Here is a 15,936-nt window from a genome sequence, read left to right as displayed (position 1 = left end):
ATGCTGAGCATTTATTGGTCACTTTTTTTAGGCTGCAACAAAATGCACCCATGGAAAATGTCTGAAGCAAATGTCAAGTGTCCAGTTTTAAAGCAGAAGACAATGAATGCTTAGTGCACAGTATTTTGGGCAGTATGATCCCAACCATTCTCCAAGTCACCCAAGCTTAAAACCTTGGCAGTAGGAAAGGAACTTTCACCATAACCTCCATGATATGTGTTATTTACCATTCCACCCCACAGAGGAAAAAAGGACCCTCCTCCTCAGCATAGTATTCACATATCCACAATGTCTGCTTCATTTATCCATCAGTCTCATCTTTTATGATAGTGCCAACCACACAGAGATACAGAAACGAGTAACACAATCCTGCCCTTAACAGTTTGGCTTCCCAAGCATTTACTGAGCGTTTTCCACATATTAACCACGGCCAAGTGCTAGCATAGACATATGTATCCGGATTTCGGGGAAAGCTTTCAGATGATGCCAGAGTTAAGTCTTAAGGAACCAGTAGGAGTTTCCTGGATGAGGAAGTGGGAGGGGAAGGGCATATCCAGGCCTAATTCCAGAGTATGTGGGGGAGGCATCAGCTGGAAAGATAGAAGCCAGAACGTAACAGGCCTGTACAGCAAGCTACAGAGACTGGGTTTTATTAGGAGCAGATGGACAACCACCGGAGGATTTTAAGAAGAATATCAACATGGACAGATGTTTTGTCATTGTTAGACTCATGGAAGGGTGACTGGACTGGACAGAAGCCAGGGCTTGAATGCAGACAAACTGGTTAGGAAGCTACTGCTATAATCTTGGTGAAAAATAATGAGAACATAAACTATGTCAGAGGCAGAGAGGATGAAGAACATAGGACCTGTTCGAGAAATATTCTAGAAATAGAAATGAAAGGACTTGAATACTGGGCATGTGGGGGTGAAAATCCAGAACATAAGATTCCTCCCAGTGTCCTCCTAGCTTAGGCAATTATTTGGCTAGTGGTACTGCTGAGGGTGGCAAGGCACAAAGAAGCATATTGATGTCTGTCTGTCTTTTTTTTTTTTTTTTCCTTCAGTGGAGCCTGGGGGAAATGATGAGTTCAATTTTAAATGCTGAATTTGAGACCTGCAGGGATCCAAGTGGAGAGGTGTATGAATCAGTAAGCTAACTCGACCCTGCGCTTTTCAGGCTCAAGAAATTGACAAGACTACTCCAGAAGCATGTGTACCTACCTGGGCAATCTCATTTCGAAAGGAACAGGGCATTCCATTTTGAGAAAAATGACGTTTTTCACGTTTAAAAAGAAAAAGCACTGAAAATGCAGGGGTTGAGAGTTAATAACAAATTAGGATGCTGCTAGCTGCCCAACTGACACTACAGATCCATGCCTTTTCTCTCACAAACTAAATGCAGGGTTCGACCACCTCACACCACTTGAAAACAGCGGCGTACCTGGCGTTAGGATCTAGGAATTCCTTTTGTAACAGGTTTGGAGAGCAAGAGCCGAGAAACGCGCCCTCCGGTGGCCGTGGAATGAGGGGGCTCTACCACTCTTTTTACCACCAAACAAAGCCCTGTGAAGAAATGCAATTTACAAGGATCCGAAGGCCCCAAGGCTCCTACTCCTAAACCGCAAACCCGAAGGAACCCTCCCAGGGGCCGGGACCCCTTACCTGTCACGTCGGCCGAAGTAAAATTTCACTTTCGACTCCACAAAATACGACCCCAGACTCGACAGCTGGCAGTAAGTCCCCTCCGGCGACAATTAAACACCCCGCAAGCCAAAACACGTACACTACCGGGATTCTCTCCAGCCGGCAGGGCCGGGCTTCGACCACGTGGGTGATTGGGGCCAGCGGTAGCTATCCGCGGAGGGCGGGAGTAGGAGGCGTGTCCCTGCCGAGGGAGGAGGGGCCAGAGCAGTGGGCGGGGCTTGGGCGGGTACGGGCTACCGGCCTCCGCTCGCATACTTTTCCCCTTTGCCTTCGCCCTTCGAGCCGCCACGTAATGCCACGTCCCCGCGCATGCGCATCTCCACTAGCGCTGGCGGCTGTTTCCGGGCTTAGGGGGCTGGAGCGGCCGCCGAGTAGGAGGCGTTGGTGGCCGCGGCTGGGGAGTGCAGGGTCCGGGCTTGGGGGCCAGGCCCGGCCGAAGGCAGGGAAAGTTACCTTTTCTTTCCCGAAGGGGCCGGTAGAGCCGGTGGCTGAGCGACAAGATGAATTTCCTCCGCGGGGTAATGGGGGGTCAGAGCGCCGGACCCCAGCACACAGAAGCCGAGACGGTGAGAGGAGCGCGATGGGTCCGGGACTTGGGAAGGGTTCGGGCAGGAACGGGACGGAGGATTCGGGGGCCTGGAGGTGACTTCCCGCGCCCCGCCGTGGGCTGGGGGTCCACATGCCGCCTTTCCCTCTGCCTCCCTTTCTCTGCTGAAACCCCGGAGTTATTCTCTTACGCCCCCCCGCGCAGCCCCCACCGCGGCGTTTCGGCCGGGCTGACAGGAGCCGCGCCCCAAAGCTCCGCAGGCCTGGCGTGGGGGGTGGTCCTCAGCTGGTGCCGCCCGGGAAGGGCTCGATCCTGCGCACAGGTGGCTCGACCTGTCCTCTGTGCCCCCGGGGGCTGCGGGCCCTTGCCTCCTTCGCCTGTCTCGAGAGGAACCTGAAGTGCTGCTGCCTCCGTCGCAGCCTAGAATGGGGCATGGGGGGACTGCGAGGTTTAAAACCCAGCTGTTGACCCGAGCATGTGGCTGAGAATAAAAAGATAGTTTGGGGGCACAGAGCCACCTGCTCCTGCCCCTTCAACTGCAGGAAGGTCGTTCTGGCAGGTGTTACTAGTTCAGACCTCGTTTTTCGGGCTCCTTCAACTCTGTGCCTTTTGGGAAATGCTCGCTTGAACGTGTAGGGGTACTTCGCGCTCACACCGCTCTGGGACACCTCCGTGGCTTTCCCTTACGCTCACCCCATTCAGAAGTCTGAACCCTCGGTGCAAACATGATTTGCAGCGTCACTTTAAAAACTTGTTAGCCATTGAAAGCTGTTTGATCGTTGGTTCAACGTTAGGTTTAGGATAAACTTACTTTGAAGTTTGGTTAGTTTCTATTAGAAATTAGTGTGTGCGGCGTTTTAAAAATAAACTATTTGAGAATAATTTTTAAGATTTTAGTTATTTATTTGACAGAGAGGGAGAGACAGCGAGAGAGGGAACACAAGCAGGGTGGGTGGGAGAGGGAGAAGTAGGCTCTCCCCTGAGCCGGGAGCCCAGTGCTGGTCTCGATCCCACAACCCTGGGATCAGGACCTGAGGCCACGCTTGGCAGAGGCTTAACGACTGAGCCACCCAGGCACCCCGAGAATAATTTTAGATCTACAGAAAAGCGACAAAGTATGACATTTTAAAGGTAAACTTTGTGTCGTATTCATAGACATAATTGGGATGTCTATGAACATAGGCCCTATGTTCTGTGTTACCCGGATCTGGAAGGATAATAATACCTTTCGTTTGTCAAGCTCTTAACCTAGAGGAAGTTGCTATGCTGAGCTATCTATAATCTGTATTCTCCATTAATCTAACCACCTTGCAAGATGGGTGATAGTATCTTCACTTTACAAATGAAGAAATGAGGTTTCGAGAGACGAAGTAACTTGACCAAGGTCGCACTGTTAGTAGTAGGGTCAGGATTCAACCATGGTTTGCCTTCTTCGAGAAGTTTTCTTGCTGATGCCCATATTTTAATACTTATCTGGGAATTTTGGAAATTTAGGTAATATTAAAATTAACCTCTCAGACCTGGATTAGAACTGTTTAAAGCAGAAGTTGAAAGCTGGTGAATCTGTTTTCCTCCATTTGAAAATTAGGAGATTTCGCCCGCGCGCATGTGTGTGGGGGGGGGCGCGCACACACACACACACACACACACACACACTCTCTCTCTCTCTCTCTCTCTCTCTCTCTCTCTCCCTCCCTCCCTCCCCCCCCCCATGTTTGCCTTCTCTCTGCTCCCACATGGTTACAAGGCACTCAAACTGCCCTATTCTAAGACCATACTCTCTCCAGATTAGCAAAGTCACAGCGTACGTCTTCAGGTTTTGTTTGTTTTGTTTCTGATATATATATTTTTAAAGATTTTATTTACTTATTTGGCAGGGAGAGACACAGTGAGAGAGGGAACACAAGGAGGGGGAGTGGGAGAGGGAGAAGCAGGCTTCCCACCAAGCAGGGAGCCCTACTTGGGGCCCGATCCTTGGATCGTGCCCTGAGCCGAAAGCAGACACTTAACGACTGAGCCACCCAGCGCCCCCCTATTTCTGATATTTTTTTGTTTGAGGCAGCAGGTATGGTTTATGGAGCTTGGTTTGGATTTAGACCTGATTTGAATCCTTGTCTTTCACCCTTAATTTGATTGGACCAGTCAAGAGATGGATAACATCTTGTGAGTAAAGTAGGGGAACCACCTGCTTTTATGGTTGTAAATGAGGATTAAGTGAAATAAAAAATAGAGCCTGGCGGGGTGCCTGGGTGGCTCAGTCGGTTAAGCGTCTGTCTTTGGCTCAGGTCATGATCCCAGGGTCTTTGCATCTAGCCCCCTGCTCTGGGCTCCCTGCTCAGTGGGGAGTCTGCTTCTTCCTCCCTCTCTGCCCCTCCACCATGCTGGTGCTCTCTAGCTAGCTCTCTGTCTCTCTCAAATAAAATCTTAAAAAAAAAAAAAGAAAGAAAGAAAGAAAGAAAGAAAGAAAGAAATAGAGCCTGGCATTTAGTATGTGCTCAATAAAGGGTAGTTTTTTATTACATGTTTTTGGAGAAAGACCCCCCCTTTTTTTTTTAATAGTTGACCTTATCACAATGACTTCTGTGGGAAAGATGGTGTAGCATCAAGTATAGGATTTTGAAGTTAGAAGGTCCTTTGCTGATCATCCAGGTTGAACCACTTCATTTTACAAGTTAAGAAACTGAAGTACAGATCACTAAAGCAGCTTGCACAGTATTACAGAACTGAGACTAGAACACTGATCTTCCATAGTGAATGGAACAACTTAATTTTTGCACTGTGATGTCAAAATGAAGCTCGAGTATCACTTGTGTTATGTTGTTTATATAAATTGGAAGGAAAATGAAGGTTCTTGTTCTTGCCTTTGAGCATATATACTCAAAATTGGAAAAGTAATTTGTCTTATGAGAGAATTAAAAGTTTGCTCCAAGTTACAGTGTGAATAAAATTTGTTTCATCATCTCATTCCATTAGGAAATATAACGGGTAAAAGGGGTCATGGGTCACTAATTTTAAAGTATTTGTAGAGCAGCAGTAGAATGAGTGGTACAATTTTAGATGTTTTAATTGGTGATTTGATCTGGTCTGGATATTTAAGTTGCCAGAATTGGGAACCTCCAACTACACATTATTGTTTACTATTTTGCAATTTTTTCCATTTCTGTAAAATTAAATTATTTTCATTGTGATTTTCCATCTTTTGTGCTTTTCTTCAGCAGAAAGCCTCTTTGTCTAAGGTCTGCCTGTCCTTTATTTTACTTTATTTATTTATTTTTGGTTAAAGATTTTTAAAAATTTTACATGATCTGGGGTGCCTGGGTGGCTCAGTGAGTTAAAGCCTCTGCCTTCGGCTCAGATCATGATCCCAGGGTCCTGGGATCGGGCCCCGCATCAGGCTCTCTGCTCGGCGGGGAGCCTGCTTCCCCCCCCCTCTCTCTGCCTGCCTCTCTGCCTACTTGTGATCTCTGTCTGTCAAATAAATAAAATCTTTAAAAAAAATTTTACTTGATCTATACACTGAACATGGGGCTCGAGCTTACAACCCTGAGATGGAGTTGCTTGCTGTAGCGGCTGAGCCATTCAGACAGACACCCCTAAAGTCTACCTGTCTTTAAAAAAATTTTTTTTTTAAAGAGAGAGAGCACAAGCCTGTGCCTGGGGGTGGGGGTGGGGGGTGGGCAGAGGCAGACGGAGAGAGAGAGACAGATAATGCTAAGCAGACTCCATGACCAGCGCAGAACCTGATGTTGGCTCCATCTCAGGACACTGAGGTTGTGACCTGAGCCAAAATCGAGAGTCAGATGCTGAACCAACTGAGCCACCCAGGTACCCATCACTGTCCTTTAAATCCACTCTTATTGTTTACCCCCACCAAATTGCAGATAATTTCTGTCTCCTCTGAGCAATCTTCACATTTTAACTAGATGGTACATTTCTTATACTTTCTACTATTTGTATCATTTCTTCTAGACTTTTTTTTTCCCAAGATTTTATTTATTTATTTGACAGACAGAGATCGCAAGTAGGCAGAGAGGCAGGCAGAGGAGGAAGCAGGCTCCCTGCTGAGCAGAGAGCCCTATGCGGGGCTCTATCCCAGGACCCTGGGATCATGACCTGAGCGGAAGGTAGAGACTTTAACTCACTGAGCCACCCAGGCACCCCTAAGAGTCAAATATTTTTTTTTTTTAAGATTTATTTATTTATTTATTTGACAGAGAGAGAGAGAGATCACAAGTAGGCAGAGAAGCAGGCGGAGAGAGAGAGGGAAGCAGGCTCCCTGCTGAGCAGAGAGCCCGATGTGGGGCTCGATCCCAGGACTCTGGGATCATGACCTGAGCTGAAGGCAGAGGCTTTAACCCACTGAGCCACCCAGGCGCCCCAAGAGTCAAATATTTTTAAAAAAATATTTTTATTTAAGTAATGTCTACACCCATTGTGGGGCTTGAACCCATGACCTTGAGATCAAGAGTTTGCATGCTTTTCCAACTGAGGCAGCCAGGTGCCACTTAGAGTCAAATACTTTTAAATTTGATTTCTCCTTTTTGCCTTAAAGAAAGGCACTGATTTCTGATGATGGAAGCTTCTTTAGTCTGGACATACTTTGCTGGGTGCAAATAAACACTAATTATACTAAAACTCCTACTTATTTTTTTGAATGCTCATACATATTTAATTTTCCATCTACCTTTCAACTAATAACTTTTTTTTTTTAGATTTTATTTATTTATTTGACAGAGAGAACACAAGCAGGCAGAGGGGGAGGGAGAAGCACACTCCCCGCTGAGCAGAGAGCCTGGCATGGGGCTCCATCCCAGGACCCTGAGATCATGACTTGAGACCAAGGCGGCCGCTTAACTGACTGAGCCACCCAGATGCCCCTAATAACTTCTTTTTAAAACCTAGTGTCTTGAAAATTTCATGTGTTGGGGTGCGTGGGTGGCTCGTTTAAAAGACTGTCTTCGGCTCAGGTCATCATCCTGGAGTCCCGGGATCAAGCCCCTCATTGGGTTCCCTGCTCAGTGGAGAGTCTACTTCTCCCTCTGCTGCTCACCCCCCTCTTTCATTTTCTCATTATCTCTCAAATAAATAAATAAAATCTTTAAAAAAGAAATCCCAAGTGTTAACAACATTTGATGGTAAATCATGGCGAGGGTTTCTTTTCTCAAGCTGTATCCCAAGGCATGAGAGTTGCTTAAGTCCTGAAAAAGTGTGTGGAATTATTGTATTCATAAGTCATCTCTTTTTATTTTTTTATACTATTATTATTATTATTTTTTAAAGATTATATGTATTTATTTGATAGAGCACAAGTAGGCAGAGCGAGCAGGCAGAGGGAGAGAGAGAAGTAGGCTCCCCACTGAGTTGGGAGCCTGACACGGGGCGATCTCAGGACTCTGGGATCATGACCTGAGCCAAAGGCAGCTGCTTAATGGACTGAGCCACCAGGAGCCCCTTTATTATTTTTTTTTAAAGTAAGCTCCAGGCCCTTCATGGGGCTTGAACTCACGACCCCAAGATTAGGGGTCACATACTGTACTGACTGAGCCAGCCAGGTGCCTCAAAGTCATCACTTTTTAAATCAGACTTTAATCATAGCTGGCTTAGAAAGCAAAAAGGCTAACAATAAAGAGACAGCTGTACTTTCTTATTATAAAATTGTTATTAAGGAATGTGTGCTTAAATTTAGACATAGTTTTGGTTTGATCAAGCATTTTATACCACGTTACTATAAATGTATAGTCTGAAACTCCTATTTGGGTTCAAGTTTCATATTCTACATTAATAACCAGGTCAGTGCCATAACTGGAGTGTGTTTTCTCTCTTGGCTGTTTTGCAGTGACAGTGTCAGAGAAAACCATCATAGTGATTGGTGTTTTGATCACTTCTATATCCAACCAAGGATGTCTCATTTTCTTTTTAAAACTATATGGCTTTTCTGAAGGTTATTGTAGATTACTATTATTTTTTAAAATTTTTATTTATTTATTTGACAGAGATCACAAGTAGGCAGAGAGGAAGGCAGAGAGAGAGGGGGAAGCAGGCTCCCTGCTGAGCAGGGAGCCTGATGCGGGGCTTGATCCCAGGACCCTGAGATCATGACCTGAGCTGAAGGCAGAGGCTTAACCTAGTGAGCCACCCAGGCACCCTGGTTGTTGTAGATTATTAAGGGCAATTTTAAAAAACTAGAGTCATTTAAATATTATGCACCCTACTGGTACCAATGTATGTTCCCAAAAATGTGAACGGATGTATTTAAATTTGTTGCCAAAAAAATGTGCTGGGTGACGATCAAAAACAAAACATAATCTTAATATTTATACAAGGTTTATTAAGCAGTTCACAGATATTTTCAAGATGGAGATATAAAATAAGTTGTGTTTGCCAATTTTTTTTTTTATATGACAGACAGAGATCTCAAGTAGGCAGAGGCAGGCAGAGAGAGAGAGGGAAGCAGGCTCCCTGCTGAGCAGAGAGCCCGATGCGGGGCCCGATCCCAGGACCCTGAGATCATGACCTGAGCCGAAGGCAGAGGCTTAACCCACTGAGCCACCCAGGCGCCCCTTGCCAATTTTTTTGGACCAGATCCCTTTTTTCCTCAGGAAACCTTATAGATCTGTGTTCTGAAGAACATATCTTGGGAAAACATCCTAGAGAATATATTTTTTAAAGGAATGCTACGTTTAAGAAGTCTTTTTTTTAAGGATTTTATTTATTTATTTGTCAGAGAGAGAAAGAGCATGCACAAGCAGGCAGAGGTGGAGAACGAAGCAGGCTCCCCGCCGAGCAAGGAGCCTGATGTGGGACTCCATCCCAGGACTTGGGGATCATGACCTGAGCTGAAGGCAGTGGCTTAACCTACTGAGCTACCCAGGCATCCCTTAAGAACTCTTTCATTAGCATCTGTTTTATGTAGTTTTTGAAGTAACCCATTTAAATACCTAAAAGGTAAATTAAGTCCAGTGCTTTATGGTTTGAGAATTAGTTATAATCACTCTTGAATCTGATTCTCTTTTAGAAGAGAGTAGAAGAATTAGGTAAATTTGCTGATAGGAAGTACCATTTTTCTCTTTTTACACATTTACCTTCTGTTGTTTATACTGGTTTTTTTGTTTTGGTTTGGTTTGGTTTGGTTTGGTTTGGTTTGTGTGGGGATCCTAGAAAAGGCCTGCTTATATTTTTATACCTCAGGCAGAAATGCTATCCACATTTTTGTACAAAAAGTTACCTTTAACTTGAAAACATTTATGATGTTAAGACTTTGAGATGCTAGCATTTGTGTTAGGTTAGTTGGTAGACAAGTTTCGTAATGATGCCTTGCTTGGAAAGAATGTATTTTTGGAAAGCATTGTTCATTTCTTAGAGAAAACGTGGAGAATAAATGAGGCAGCATATTACCTTGGCTGACTTATTGTTAATTGTAATGGAAATAGAGTGTGTTAGATTCATTGGATTTATTTTGCAAAGAGACCGGTGTTTGACTTCATAATGTTCCTACATTTTTTTTAGATCATGATAATTTAGGTCATCTGAAGATAAAACTGACCTTTGCTTTTCTTCTAAAATCTTCTGAGCTGTAGAGTTCAATTTAAAATAAATTTCTGGTTCTTTTAGTGTTCTAAAACACTAATTTTTTTTGTTCCATTAAAACAATGTAAATGAATTGATTATTGGTTAACATGAATTATTTTAGTTCTATAGTAAATAGTCATGGTTGGGGAAGTTGTCTCCAGGGAATCTGTAACTATGTTTTAAGCTTCATGAACAATTATATGATCAAATATGTTGGTATTAGATGCTTGGTAAGTATTTATTGAATAAATGAATGGTCGAATTAGATTTTTTGAACTGTCATCCTATTCTCCATTTTTGCATGTCAGTTAAGTAGTTACTGAATACTTTAAAAAAAATAGGGTTTCTATTGGGAATGGTGAGGAAATACTGCAGACTACATTATGTCAGTGTCTTTAAGCTGTAAACGCACCTTCAGCATGCTAATTTTATGCCACCTTCCTTTTTTCCCTTTTTACTTTTCAGGGGTTTTTCAGTTTCACATGCCTCATCTCACTTATTTCTTTCCTAGTCACTCCTATTCCCATTGCTTCTTTTTTTGGTCTCCTTTGTGTATATCTGAATAAAAATAAATAGGACTATTGGTTAGCAAAACAAATATTAAATTAGGATTATTAGGCTGTCATTCTGATTATGCTCCGTTTACCAATTGTTAGTAGATTATTTGTCCTTTTCAGGTTTTTCTTGGTAAAATTGTGAATGTCATGTGGCAGTTACTGAAAACGAAGAGTTCTGATACATAATCACCTCCATGGGTTGCATTATATTGTACATATTATTTTGTTAATTAGCTTTTTACGTTTTTTAAAAATTTTATTTATTTTTTTTGTCAGAGAGAAAAATCACAAGTAGGCAGAGAGGCAGGCAGAGAGAGAGGGAAACAGGCTCCCTGCTGAGCAGAGGGCCCTATGCAGGGCTCAATCCCAGGACCCTGAGATCATGACGTGAGCCAAAGGCAGAGGCTTAACTACTGAGCCACCTAGGTGCCCCGCTTTTTAATTTTTTTTATGACACAAAGTGGCAAACAGTGCTAGTAAAGTTTAAGGCCCCTTTGACTACCATCTTTAGTTTCAGTTCTCATTTCAGAAAGAATCATGATTCTTTTTTTTTTCTTTTTTTTTTTTAGATTTATTTATTTAATAGAGAGAGAGAGCGAGAGAGAGCACCCGTGTGAGCAGGGGATAGGAGGAGAAGGAGAGGGAATCACTAGCTAACTCCACGCACTCCATGCTGAGCGTGGAGCCCTTCCTGGGGCTCAGTCCCTCAACTGTGAGTCACGACCTGAGCCAACACTTAACCAACTGCACCACCCAGGTGCCCCCAGAAGTAACCATGAATCTTTTTTTTAAAGATTTTATTTATTTATTTGACAGAGAGATCACAAACAGGCAGAGAGGCAGGCAGAGGGAGAGGGGGATGCAGGCTCCCTGCTGAGCAGAGAGCCCAATGCAGGGTTTGATCCCAGGACTCTGGGATCATGACCTGAGCCGAAGGCAGAGGCTTAACCCACTGAGCCACCCAGGCGCCCCAAGTAACCGTGAGTCTTAATGTGATATAAATCCTTCCAGAGTTTTCTGAATAATTATGCGTTTGTATAATATAGAATTATGTATTTGTAGGAACATATTTTTTATTCATAAACAAATATACTGTTTATAGTTTTCGCAGCTTACCTTTTTTATTGATATGTCTTAGAGCTCTTTGCATATTAAAACATGGAGCCACTTTACTAGAATTATTTAAAATACTGGATTTTCAGTTACTTTGTTAACTACACTATATGCAGACTATAAAAGCATCTTGATAACAGGATACATGTTCATTTCATCATTTTATTTATCTCTCAGAGCACCTAATACTTCACATAATATAAACTTATGGAAGAACTACTGTTGTCGAGTTTTTCCTCATTATCCCTTTCTGGTCCTTCTAGATAAAACTAACTCTGCGTCAAATTTTATTCAAATATGTTTTTTCTCTATAGAACTGTTTTTTGTTAATAAATAGTATTCTGCTGTTTAATCCAATCCCAAGTGTCAGCTGGGTAACATCGTTGTTCAGTCCAGCAGGTCAGGTTAGAAGAGAGCCCTGGATGAAGCCGGAGCCTGCACTTCCTGACTTGACTGTGGAGATGGAACTCAGCTCCAGCCAGTCGTTGCCGCCAGAAACGTAGGCTCAGAGAGCCAACTTAATGTAATAGTTAAGCACTCAAACTGCTTGGCTTTGAATTCCAGCCAACCACTTACTGGTTCTGTGAACTTGGACCTACCCACTGTGCCTCTCTTTCCTCACCTCTAAAATGTGGATAATAATGTGCTGTATAGAGTTTTTGCATAGGTTAGATGAATTTTATTTTAATTTTTTAAAGATTTTATTTACTTATTTGACAGACAGAGATCACAAGGAGGCAGGCAGAGAGAGAGAGGAGGAAGCAGGCTCCCTGCTGAGCAGAGAGCCTGATGAGGGTCTCGATCCCAGGACCCTGAGATCATGACCTGGGCCCAAGGCAGAGGCTTTAACCCACTGAGCCACCCAGGCGCCCCGGTTAGATGAATTCTAAAATATATAGATCTTTAGAACAGACCGGCACATACTGAGTGCTGTATATTGGCATATTTTAACAATTCTGAGATGCACATTAGCATGCAAACATCTCTGAATTCAGGTTGCATCGTGTAATTATAACTGGCAGTGTTTCTTTTTTCTTGGTGTTACTTTAAAAACTGGTGAATGTTGGGGCGCCTGGCTGGCTTAGTCAGTAGAGCGTATGACTCTCAGTGTGTTTGTGAGTTTGAGCCCTATGTTGGACGTAGAGATTATTTTTCAAAAACGATGAATCTTACAATTGATAGCTTCTTAACTTGTGTGAAATGCAGTATTAGCTCTCATTAGCATTAGGTTAATTTTTGTCTAGAAATGGTGGAAATCTGGATTTTTTTTTTTTAAGATTTTATTTATTTATTTGACAGAGAGCAACACAGCGAGAGAGGGAACACAGCAGGGGTAGTGGGAGAGGGAGAAGCAGGCTTCCCACTGAGCTGGGAGCCTATGCAGGGCTCAGTCCCAGGACCCTGGGATCATGACCTGAGCTGAAGGCAGATGCTTAACGATTGAGCCACCCAGGCACCCCCGAAATCTGGATTTTGATATGAAAACCTTCAATTTTGAAATGTTGGCTTAAAAATTATTTCAAACTGTGTCATAGACCAGGATAGATTTTTCAAATAGTATACCAAACAAATACATTATTACTTATTAGGTAAAATTGAATATTTTTAACTTCTTTTAAGTTTTCAGTACTAAGTAGCTTTAGAGTTCACCTAGTCTGTTCTTCCATCCTGCGGATTATATTTTAGGTTCAGTCAGTCCTTGTTATTCATGGATTCCATATTTACAAATTCATCTCTGTGCTAAAATTTATTTGTAACTGCAAAATCAGTACATGTAGTACTTTTAGAAAAGTCATTTGTGAAGTTGTGTAGGGTAGTGACAAATTTGAGTTACCTGATGTGTATGTCCCCAATTGAGGTCAAAGAAAAAGATACTCTGCCTTCTTGTTTAAACTCTCATATTAAACCAGCGTCCTTTTCACAGTCTTATTTAGTGTCGTGTTTTATGTTTTTTGAATTTTTGTGCTTGTTGTTTGTGATTTCACTGTTAAAAATGACCCCCAAGTTTAATGTGGAAGTGTTCTCTAGTGTTCCTAAGAACAAGAAGGATGTGGTGTTTTCACAGAAACAATGTGTGTTCTAGATAAGCTTCCTTCAGGCATGAGTAATTGTGCTGCTGGCTGTCGAGTTCAGTGTTAATGAATCAAGGACATGTATTGAAAGACATGTCTTTAAAGAAATACACATTAAAAAAAAAGAAACATGCATAAAACAAGGTTATACATGTTTTTAAAAAAATTTTAATAGGGGTACCTGGTTGGCACAGTTGATTAAGCATCTGACTCTTGGTTTTGGCTCAGATCATGTTATCAGGGTCGTGAGATAGAGCCCTGCATCAGGCTCTGCACTCAGTTGGGAGTCTACTTGAGATTCTATTTCCCCGTGCCCTCCCTTGCACAAATAAATAAATAAATAAACCTTTAACATTTTAATAGTAGGCCGTAGGATATTTCTGTTCACTAATTAGTAAAAAGGTTTTTTTTTCCCCACAGAGTTTACTTTTAAAAATTTTATTTATTTGAGAGAGAGCATGTAAGCAAGAGAGCACAAGCAGGGGGAGCACCAGGGAGAGGGAGAAGCAGATTCCCACTGAGCAGGGACCCATCTTATGGGGGTGGATCCCAGGACCCTGAGATCATGGACCTGAGCCAAAGGCAGTTACTTAACCGACTGAGCCACCCATACGCCTCTCCCCATAGAATTTTAAAAACATCTGTAAATTTTTTTTTTTTAAGATTTTATTTATTAGAGTGAGAGAGAGAGAGAACACAGGCAGGGGGAGCAGCAGGCAGAGGCGGAGGGAGAAGCAGGCTCCCTGCTGAGCAGAGAGCCCAACCCCTAGAATCAGTACCTGAGCCAAAGGCAGACGCTTAACCGACTTAGCCACCCAGGCGCCCCTGCCATCATGTCAATGAGAGTGTTAAGGACTCAGACAAGAGTTTGTGACTTCAGGGGCGCCTGAGTGGCTCAGTGGGTTAAAGCCTCTGCCTTTGGCTTAGGTCATGATCCTAGGGTCCTGGGATCGAGTCCCGCATCGGGCTCTCTGCTCAGCAGGGAGCTTGCTTCTTCTTCTTTCTCTGCCTGCCTCTGCCTACTTGTGATCTCTGTCAAATAAATAAATAAAATCTTTAAAAAAAAAAAAGTTTGTGACTTCAAATACCCAGTACATTTGTGAATTTTTCTTTAAACTGTAAGGTGGCTTTCTTGGGTGGTTTCTGAGATAGTGAATTGCTAGTAACAAAGTCCCTCGCCTCAGGATCCCATTTGGAACACTGCATAAATTTATCCTTCAACTCTAAAATACTGCCTTTTCCCTTGTGAAGGTATGACATAATCATTCACTCTGCTTCCTACTTTTCCATTCGCTTTGCCCTTGTTGCCCATTACCCACACTTGGGACCACACTTGCCATCCAAATCAGTGCTTAACCTGGGGCCCTCCGACCAGCTAGGTTATGTGAAGTAGCACTCTCCCCCTAGTACTGCCTCATTTCCGTGGTTATTTCCTTCATCACACTCATCACTTTATCTCTTTGTTTTACTTATTAAAATTTATTTTGTAGTCTCTTTGCAATTACCTTTTCATTAGAATAAGTACCTTCTATCGTGGCTCACTGCTATTCCTGCAGACTAGAATTTTGTGGGTCTTTCAAAATGTTAAGCACTTTAATATTTCTCAAACTGTCTGTGGTGAAAGACCAGTTGCTTTAGTTGTTAGTTTTTTGTTTTGTTTTGTTTTGTTTTATGTAATTGATCACAGACCAATACTTCTGTAAAATACAATAAAAATGAATGGCTGGAAAAGTGGAATGACAGTATACATACACATACTCATGTGCATAAAAACGTTAAACCGTGGGTTTTTTTATTAAATAGATATAAATAATTATTCAGTTGTTGTAGAAGTATCTAAATGCTTAGCCCCAGTTTCTGAACTGAACTTGTCACAGACCACTCCTTTTTGTTTGCCCTGATAATAGCTCCTGTGAGGGTGTTAGCATTCTAATATTTGTTTTTTTTGTTTTTTTTTTTTTTAAGATTTTATTTATTTATTTGACAGAGAAAGACATCGAGAGAGGGAACACAAGCAGGGGGAGTGGGAGATGGTGAAGCAGCCTCCCTCTGAGCAGGGAGCCCAATGCAGGGCTTGATCCCAGGACCCTGGGATCATGACCTGAGCCGAAGGCAGACGCTTAATGACCGAGCCACCCGAGGCGCCCAGCACTCTAATATTTGTTGAATGAATGAATGAAATCACCCACTTAGGATGATGGTACTGAGTTCTTCAGATATGTTGCTCCTTTGACCTTTACCTTGCTAAGACCCAGAGTATTTGCTGAGATATAGAAAAGTGATTGCTGATTCATGATATCAGACTTCAGCTAGCTTAATCACTACTGCTTTTTTTGATTTTCTAATTATATCTTTTAAAAAACAATATTTGA

At 42.7% G+C, this 15,936-nt stretch overlaps 1 protein-coding gene across 2 annotated transcripts in view; it reads left to right on the top strand.

Moving 5' to 3' along the window:
• The first annotated feature begins 1,990 nt into the window (after window positions 1–1,990).
• The window catches only part of LOC111149223 (USO1 vesicle transport factor), a 91,322-nt gene continuing 77,376 nt past the window's right edge, over window positions 1,991–15,936 (top strand). For both annotated transcript variants that reach the window (XM_022506171.1, XM_022506172.1), the window contains exon 1: window positions 1,991–2,272. In XM_022506171.1, the coding sequence (XP_022361879.1) occupies window positions 2,207–2,272 (66 nt within the window). In that variant the 5' untranslated portion in view covers window positions 1,991–2,206. The remainder of the gene's footprint in view (window positions 2,273–15,936) is intronic.

The sequence above is a fragment of the Enhydra lutris genome, unplaced genomic scaffold, assembly GCF_002288905.1.
Source record: "Enhydra lutris kenyoni isolate GAN:26980312 unplaced genomic scaffold, ASM228890v2 scaffoldscaffold21, whole genome shotgun sequence".
Taxonomy (NCBI): Eukaryota; Metazoa; Chordata; class Mammalia; order Carnivora; family Mustelidae; genus Enhydra; species Enhydra lutris.
Note: the sequence above shows the minus strand (reverse complement) of the source record. Positions and strands in the feature narration are given on the sequence as shown.